The sequence below is a fragment of the Ptychodera flava genome, chromosome 4 (assembly GCF_041260155.1).
Source record: "Ptychodera flava strain L36383 chromosome 4, AS_Pfla_20210202, whole genome shotgun sequence".
Taxonomy (NCBI): domain Eukaryota; kingdom Metazoa; phylum Hemichordata; class Enteropneusta; family Ptychoderidae; genus Ptychodera; species Ptychodera flava.
In genome coordinates this window covers 21,935,015-21,944,745 of record NC_091931.1, presented here as the reverse complement: position 1 = coordinate 21,944,745, position 9,731 = coordinate 21,935,015, and the positions used below count along the sequence as shown (strand labels likewise).

Below are 9,731 nucleotides of genomic sequence, written 5' to 3'. Positions count from 1 at the left end.
AGCACAGGGCAACGATACAGTTTAAAGAGACTTTGGACATTATAAAGGGTTGCCAAAGATAATTGTACTAGTTTATACTAAAACGAAGCACGGGTGGTGTGCTGTAGCACATCTCCTAATGGCTCAAATTCCAGTGATAGATTTCGACGCCTTCGGCCTTCACAGAGACGGAAAAGATGAGACGAAACTGCAGAAACTCGTATCGGACATCGACGATGCGTTCAAATCTCATGGTATTGCGTATATTGTAAACCACGGAATGCCGAAGCAGCAGGTATGACCAAACGTGGCGTTCTTTCAAGTTCATACACGTTATCTATTGCATTACTTATTTCTGTCTATCAGTTGGTTTGTCTTTGAACGCGCGATCTCAAGAACGGCTCATCGGATCGAAATTGATAGACTGACCCTCTTTGATAATCATAAGCACTATTTGAATATCCCTTAATATAATAACCGGATGAGATCTGATGAATCTTGCTACACGTACTTGTCATTTGAATGTACCACTATTCCAGCTTTGAAGGCCATTGAACAGTTTCATGTCAAAGACGATGCTTATTTGCATGTGTAACCTGACAACGAGGGCGAACGTCACAATACAATATTTTACTGGTGTACCGTTTTGTCGGGTTCATTTTAGAGCTTGTTAAGGTAGTATGCGCCTCGATAGTGAAAGGCTTAAACTTTTGCTCAAACTTTCCTCAATGAAACGTTCAATCGTTCTCTTACCAAATCAACAATAATAAAATTCGAGGGTCACCGTGCAAAGTTTGGAATTAGCTAAACAATTGCCCAACATTTTGCGATATTTGAAATTCAAAATGGCCGCCATTCCTGTGTTAACTCTATGGGGGGAAATAAAATTTTGGATTTTCGAAAAGCTAAGAGGGTTAAAGTTGTTCTTTCTCCAAGAGCTTTGAAATGAACCCCCCAAGTGAGTGGTAGATCAGGAAAGAATTTTAGAAATTTGGGAGGCCGACTATCTGTCCCCGAGGCGCGTTCACCATAAGTAATAACATATTCACTATCTTTCACGATATTAGTAAGTCTTTCACTGTAAAGTTAATAACCTTACGTTGACACATGTAGACACTGATGGTTGTTTATCAGACACACGGCAGTCGACTTTGTCCACCTAAATGCCCTAGAGAAGGCTGTCAGATTTTTCAATAAGATAATTCAGATCAAACGTCCAGCGTTTGCTAAAATCAACACTGCACCAGACACATTCTGTGGTTTTGTTGACAGTGTTTTAACGTGATATAAGGAATAGACCAAAAACAAACCCGAAAATTAGCCAAAATTATCAATTACAGGGGCCTTATCATACTTCAAATTATTGTGTATTGAGCCCTCATTCGACTGCCTTTTCTTAACCTTTTAACAATTGATCACGTGATATTAGTCAGTGTTTTTGATAACATAGAAGCTAAAGTTCTCCATTTTCGGATTTGGGCGTCAACATATCGTGTCCTTTCTGATACTTACACAAACCGTCAAAAGAGCCATCCTTTGTGAAACGGTCTCAATGAAGATATCAGTGTCACTGCAGAGTTCATAAGGGAGCGTTCAGTTTTTACGGCCTGGGGGGGGCGGCAAAATCTTGTCGCCGGTGTTCAAAAATATACAGACCCCCCTGCATTTTTCGTGAAAAAAAGATGACCCCCCCTTTGTCAGACGAAAAAAATTGATGAAACCCCCCCCCCCCCCCCCCCGCTGAAAATAACCAAAACCCATATGTCAAATTTACCCGCATGGTTTGGATTTGAACTCCGGTACGCGGCGCACTTTATTCGTGTAGCAGAGATGCCAGTGCACAAACTTCTCAGCCACATCCATTGAAACGTCTGTTAAGGTAAAGGCGCCCGAATTCGGACGCGCACACGCTTTAGAACGTTTCTGCGCAGATTTAACTCCAGCCTGCCGCAAATGGGTTATTTTGTAGCGCATGTATTTAATATCACCTGTCATTGTTGAAATTGCCCTTTTACCTAATTTTTTGTCCCAGTCTCTTAGAAATACATGTTACCTTTAACCTTGTCATATTCTGACCCCCTAGGAAGCTGGTTTTTATTCAATATGAGCGTAAAATTAACATTTCTCTCCCATTTACATGGCGCATATTACCCATTCACCTGGAGATATTGTAAAAAGTAGCGTGGTGACACCCTTTTATTAAAAGTGTAAACTAAATGGTATTATGTCAGGATTTTATTCGCCAAGTTTCGTCAAAATGACACCATTCAAAGCAACAGGAAGAAAGTTCGAAAATTATGTAGTGATATAATTTCCATATCGTTATTTTGTAATCGATACGTATGTTAAAATTTCTTTACAAACATCATGAAAACTATACATTCGATAGATATGGATCTTAATCCTTGGTATTTATTAAAATTAACTCATTTGCTAAGCGTTTTATAATTGCTTTCTTTAGTTTAAGTGAATTATATCATTTTTATTTATTCTAACGACGCCATTTTAACGTCCGTTTCCATGGAAACGAGCGTGGTGACCCCCATTTTTTATTTCATTTTTGCACTTGCACAACTTCCAAGAATATTTGTGCAAAGTTTCAAGAAAATGACACCACAACCTAATTTTGACGTAATTCGTAGTACTTCACCTTAATTAGGACGACTGTAAGGCAATTTTTAACTTCATTTCCATAGACAACTCATGTACATGGACATTGTATAAAGTAAACTTTATTGGAGTGGTTCCCCAAAGGCAGCCCTCAGGTTAAGAGAGTCATGGGCCATTACGTAAAGTCAACTTTATTCTAGTGGGCCACCAAAGGTTGCCCGCCGGTAAAGAGGGTCGATCATGGCTATTGCATAAAGTAGACTTTACTGGACAGGGCCGCTGAAGGCGCGCGGCCATTAAGATTGCCGTGGGGTATTACATAAAGTCAATTTATTGTAGTGGGCCGCCGCAGGCGGCCCGCCGGTAAAGAGGGTCGATCATGGCCATTGCATGAAGTAAACCTAATTGGAGTGGGCCGCCAAAGGTGTCTGCCCGTTAAGAGGGTCATGGGTAATACATAATGTATATTTATTGTAGTGGGCCGCCGAAGGCGGCCCGCCGGTAAAGAGGGTCGATCATGGCCATGGCATAAAGTGAACTTTATTGTTGGTATTATGTTTTTGAAAATGTGGTGACCCCCCTTTCCTACCAGTGAAAAAGCGATGACCCCCCCCTTTGCGGATTCCAAAATTACTATGACCCCCCCCCCCTCCTGGATTTTGCCGCCCCCCCCCCCAGGCCGTAAAAACTGAACGGTCCCTAAGTCCATGTATATCCTTCGGCGGACAAAACCTGGCCTTATGTCCGCATTTCAATGACCTAGTTCTGTGTTAGATTTGCAGTCTGTGATTTGTGAATGCTTGAGTGGGATGAACGCGATGATTTGTGTTCTGTTTTCATATGAAACAGGTGAGTGGGGTGAACGCGATGAGTGGGGTGTACGTGATACTGGCGAGTTTCATTCCGAATCGTGAATCCGACAGAAACTAACTCACTACTGCGCGGACTCAAAGCGTTCAATCGCCAGGAAGACCTGACATGGGTTGCCAAATTTCAAATATGTTTGTATTAAATAGAAGAGACAAACGAGAAACTGTCGCAAATGATTTTCTTTTTTAAAAGTTCACCGACGTGAACCAAGTCTTGTTCTTTGTGTAATGCTTGCGCATACTTTCACTGCTTTACAAGGCGTGTCAGTGACAGAACAATCTATTTCGAGAGAGTCATTTTTTTTTCTTACGTTTTCCGTTCAAGAAAAGATGAACAATCTTTCCGTCGACGTTTGGCTTTCAGATCGATCTGGCATTTCGTCATTTTAAAGAGTTCACCCTATTACCCGCGGAGACGAAGGAAAAATATGCAAGGGAAGAAAACAAGATCCATGGTTACTTGGGTCGAGAGACAGAAAAGTAAGTCACAGTAAAGGAGATTATATCGACACAGAGGATCCGTATCATTGCACATGGCTGCGCATGCGTTCAGACGTTTGGCAAATGATTTGTTCCATCGAACATCCCGTTAATGGTGATGTGATTTCCTTTTCTTAGTTGAGAGAGAGAGAGAGAGAGAGAGAGAGAGAGAGAGAGAGAGAGAGAGAGAGAGAGAGGAGAGAGAGAGAGAGAGAGAGAGGTGTTAAGTGAAGTCCAATACCAACGGAAACTCCGAGGGAAAAGATGATAGGAAACGGCACATTGGAGCAACGATTGTCTCAACAAGAAACTGACGATAATTGGCCTTTCTTAAACACAGCACGGCAAGTGGTGCAGACGTCAGCCTAGACAAGCCCGTCTCTTTGGTTCAGTGCCCATGGATCCGTCGTTTAACTACGACTGCAGAAATATAAACGACATACTGTATTTCATAGAATATAGTATGTGCATTTCTAACCGACTGTCTGTCTATATATAATATCTATCTTATCGATCTGTCTGTCTGCCTGTCTGTCTGTCTACGTATACTCCCTGACTGAAATTAACATAAGACTGATGTAATACCGCTCTCTCTCTCTCTCTCTCTCTCTCTCTCTCTCTCTCTCTCTCTCTCTCTCTCTCTCTCTCTCTCTCTCTCTCTCTCTCTCCATTAGTTTCAATGTAAAGGAAAGACCCTTGCCGGACTTCAAGGAATGTTACAATTACTATCCATGGATGAATAAAGACGTAAGGGAGCCGTCATTATTTACGACCTGAGATCAGAGGAATCTGAGGGGTTCACTCAAAAAATTGCTAGGTGCAAGGGGGGTTGCTGAAAACGTGAAGAGGAAGAAAGGGGGCATGTCAATTTTTGTGAAGTGTACTGAAACGTTTGGTGCAGTTATGAAATGATACAAAAATTATAGTAGAATGGAATGAAAAATACATTACATTATAAAGTAGTACAATTTTATAAAAACTTGGTGCAATTTGATATGTATATCAAGTATATTGTTATCATTACTAAATTAGCAATTTTTCAGAATTTCCTAATAAATAAATTGGTATACTTGCCTGATCAAGGATGAAAAATATCTACTCTCCATTCTATAGGGCACTGATTATTTAGGAAAATCTATAAAGAAAGCTAATTCTACAAAGTATACAAAACTTGAACTGCCTTGATAACAAATCTATCTTTTATTGCAAGAAAATAATTTGTCATAGTCCAAAAATACCTGAGCAATAGAAATTTCTCGTATATTTCAACCAAATGTAAATTTACCCTCTATGTTAATTTTTTGTCTTGTTTATTTTCTCTGCCCTCTTTGACACAAGTTTTTGCCATCTCTTGATAAACACGATATTGCAGAAACGAAGTTTTGGTACCTTATGAATAAAATGCCTAAAATACATTATATACTTTACCCTTATAAATGTTAAATATAAAGAGGAGTTCATACAGAGATGCTCTCAACAGCTATCATTAGTGCACAGGATCTAGTTGTGAATTCATTCTTTACTATCACAGAAACACATATCAATAAGCATTGATATTATCAGGCTTTTCATTGGAAGCTGGCAGCAGGAGAAATCGAATGGTCATCGAGGTCATTTCTCCGGCAGTAAAATCTCAAAGTTGCAAACAAATAATGAATGGATTAAGAAAAATACTGACTCTGTCTGTTACTCCATTAATATCGTTTACAGAAATGTCAGATTTTGCAACTTGAATGACATAATAAAAATCGCAGACTTGCCATTCCTGCATATTCTTTGATTTGCATTCTGCGATCTCATGAAAACTTAGAACTGTTTTTTAGAAGATACAAAATGCATTTTCATTGATTGATTGTTGAATATTGTTACTCAAACACTGATCAGGCAAAATATGTAATAAAAATATCAGTGTTCAGTGTCATTTTCGAACACTTTAACTAATGCAAAATAAATTGAAACACCTCTCAGATTTTACCATTACACACATAGATCTCTAAAGACAGTACATTGCATTGCATTGCATTACATTACATTACAATACATTTTTTGGATTACATATCATTACATCGCATCACATTACATTACATCACATTGCGTTACATTACATCACATTACATTACATTACATTACATTACATTACATTACATTACATTACATTACATTACATTACATTACGTTACTTTACAAAAATATTTTTCTTGGGTATTCCTTGCTATAAACATTCAAAGTATGCATGCACTCCTCCCGACTTTTGTTGCTCGTACCCTGTGACGCATGAAGTATATTAATATTTTCCATATTTTCCGTTTCTCAAGTTGATATTCGATGGGGAGATACCAGGGGCTGGAGACACCATGTTGACATTGTACAACGAAATGGCAAGGCTATTCACCAGAGTGCTGGAGATTGTAGCCAGGGCCGTCGAAGTTGATGTGAGTATAAAGTGAGCATAGACACTACAACAACGGCTTTCTTGTGTGATCGCTTGCGCTCGCTATCACTCAACTTGTTAAGAATGTTAAGAATATTGGGACGCTGAGATTCTTAATTTTTTTTTCTGGTCTACCATTTGTGGGGCTCATTTTCAAGCTCTCGGAGTAGGTAAAGTTTTCACCGTCTTAGTTGCGTGGAAATCATTGTCCCCATAGCGTCCACGCCGGGATGGCAGCCAATTTCGAATATCGGTAAATAAAAGGAAATCTGTTTCTCTGTACCATCCATGGTGACGCCTTATTTTTATCAAAGCTCTTGAAGGGAAATTGTTTCAAGTTTCCTTGTAAGTTTAGGCAGAAGTTTTAGTCTTAAAATTTCGAGGCACACAGTGCTTTAAATGTGATAAATTCATATCAATATTACACATTTTGATATGTACAAGCCTGAACCGTGTGACTATATAAAGTATTGATCTTACTTTTGAGTCTAGTCATTTTCGACTACTGCGCACATTATGACGTTACGTGCGAGTCAGTGTAATAATGCGAGCTGTATCATATACAAAGCGGTTCCAGTTATAAAATGTCATCTGATCATTGAACAATAATAATAAGGGGTCTGCAACAGATATATTAGAAACCCCTATGGCTATACAGACATTAAAACATTGTCTTTGTCTATTTTGGAAATAGTTCGATACCTTTCGCGGGTTGCACGGGGGATTGGCCGGTCACTCGCCGACCCATGAAAATAACTCAACTCTCAGATATGCTTTCTACCCGGCATTGGAAGAGGGCGCCAAACCGGAAGACAAGCAGGTCCGCTTCGGAGAACACACTGATTATGGAACACTGAGTTTCGTCGTTACAAACAATATAAGTGGTTTCGAGGTACGTATTGAAGAAAAAATTGTCCAGGAGACAGGAATATGGGAGTATTCACCTTGTCTGTTAGTTCGCAGTTGACGGAAGTATTAAAATGACCCTGTGAACGTGAGACTGATGTATGGAATTATACTATAAAGTTGACAATTTCTCCTGTTATTTGCCCCTCTTAGTCCCCTTTAAATCCCACTCCGAATCATCGACTTTTTGACTTACTTTACAAATGTCACATTACTGTAAATTCACTCTTGACTATCCATTTCATGTTCTTCATATTCGTTTTACTCGTTTATCCCCCCGACAGTTTCAAAACCGATCCGGTGAATGGCTCCCCGTTAACCCGATTCCCGACGCCTTGATCGTGCTGTGTGCAAATTGCATGGAACGCTTCACCACTGATAGGTACCGTGCCGTGGTAAGTACAGCCTCCGATATTATCTTTACGCTGATCTTGTTGAAGAAGGCGTCACGTTTATGCATTCCCTTCCGATAGCAACGATGTCGCTGTAATCTGCTGCACAACCTTTGTTTGTTTGTTTAATTTATACATATTTATTATTTGTATGAAATATTCAGTTTATTTATTTATTTATTTATTATTTATTTATTTTATCTATAATCCGTGTATCAATTTCAGTTCATCGATACACACTTCGAAAGCCTGACAGACAGCCGTTTTGCAAAGCTCACATCGTTACGTCTAACAACAAGCCTTCAACGAAACAACACTGAAAGTAATCCTAAAATCTCTTAATAATGTATTATTTTCAGCCTCATCGTGGGGTTTTCGTCGACGGTCAAGATAGATACAAGGATCGGCAAGCCATGGTATTTTTTGGATGTCCGGACGACGTCGCCGCCGTCGGCAGCCTGGATGGCAATCCGAGATACGAGAAGAAATCCTACCTGGGATATCTAGAGCAACTATTCCATGAAAAATTCCAGTAACACCGAAAACCAAATTTGAATACAAAAAACGATGTCAAAGGTTATCTTAAAGGGACACAGTCGTCAGAACTGCGCTCAAAGGTTACATGGGACCCATACGACCAATGTAAACACTGTATCCAAGGTACGATGGTGATTGATGATTCAGAAAGTTAAGACATGTCTGTCATAATCTACATGATAAAATTTAAATGTTGAAGCTATGATGATGAGGTGCATCTAAATATCGTTTGCGAAATACATTGTTTGTAAACAAGAAACTCGCACAGGCGCAGTTCCGACGACAGTTTGCCTTTAAAGTTCCATTAGCTGTATCTTTGGCGATTTTTCCGTTAGTTTGATTGAAATGATCACTGGCTCATGTTGAATAGCCTGTCATATAACAGCGAATCGCATATTATTCGGAGACATTACGTGCCCTACAACTAAATAACATGTGATTTTACAACGGAAATTTCACTTTCTGTCCGGACAGAAATACAAACTCTGTTGACACGCGGATTGCAACGTAGGCATTCTTCTGCACCTGTGCGAGCCATTTACAGCAATTTCAAAATAAATATTCATTACTTATGCCCGATACTTACGTCGTAGTCCATTGTCCGAGCACGTTGCGTAGCCAGATGTCTGGCATTCCATGACGCAATGTTGTTTCGATCCCGCAATAAGCGTGAACTTGTACATACCAGACGTCAAACAAACGAGCTCGGAAGGGCAACACGTTTGAACAAAAATTAGCAGTTTTATGTGGCTATAACATCAATAATCATGTTTGTTTTTCGTAAAACAACATTTTGCAACAAATATGAGCCTCCAACATGGAATTTTCCGAGGTAAAAATGGTCAAAAGTTACAAATAATGGCCCTTTAATACAACAGTTTTTAGGCAATCAATAAAAATAATTGAGAACACTCGCTCATCCGTTTATATTTCGTTCATTTGATTTGTGCTGAGTCATTTGAAATGAAAGCTCTGATTAAAGGTTATTTTCTGAACTAAAATAATGTTTTAAAGGTACATATAATATAGTCTATGGTCAACATACCCGTTATTTCTCTTCATTAGTCAGAATTTTTGCGTTTGTCTCTCGGCGCCAACTGAAGGGTCAGCAAATCCTTACTAAATGAATGTCTTCGAAATAAATTTTTCATTACAAGCCCAAGTCTTGTTTTACTTTGTTTGTTTGAATGTTTGCCGTTTTGAAACAAAAAGAAGAGGGTGCATGAGCTGTATGTTTGCGTTGTAAACAAAAGCCTATCCAATCTATACTGTTAAATCTAGCACATCTCTTGAATGGGAGGATACAAGACTCCAGACAGATCGTCTCCTAGAGAGCATAAGGGAATGGTTTGTCCACGTGGCAAGAGGTGTTTTCCTTTCAGAATTTGAACAAGCATTGAAATATTAGGAAAAAGTTGTGTACCTCTTGAAACCCCCACACGAGGGTAAGGTCAACTCAAAATCTGGAATGAGGGGTATTAGGCTAAAGATTAAAGGTGATTTGAAACAAGCTTAATCTCCATTCAT

General features: G+C 39.2%; 1 protein-coding gene across 1 annotated transcript; it reads left to right on the top strand.

Annotated features, from left to right (window-relative positions):
* LOC139130450 (probable iron/ascorbate oxidoreductase DDB_G0283291) lies at positions 1–8,495 on the top strand. The gene is made up of 7 exons (XM_070696240.1): positions 1–274; positions 3,823–3,938; positions 4,613–4,685; positions 6,254–6,370; positions 7,064–7,261; positions 7,560–7,670; positions 8,027–8,495. Exons 1-7 carry the CDS (start codon positions 119–121, stop codon positions 8,201–8,203), a joined length of 948 nt encoding a protein of 315 aa, XP_070552341.1. The 5' UTR covers positions 1–118; the 3' UTR covers positions 8,204–8,495.
* The last annotated feature ends 1,236 nt before the right edge of the window (positions 8,496–9,731 follow it).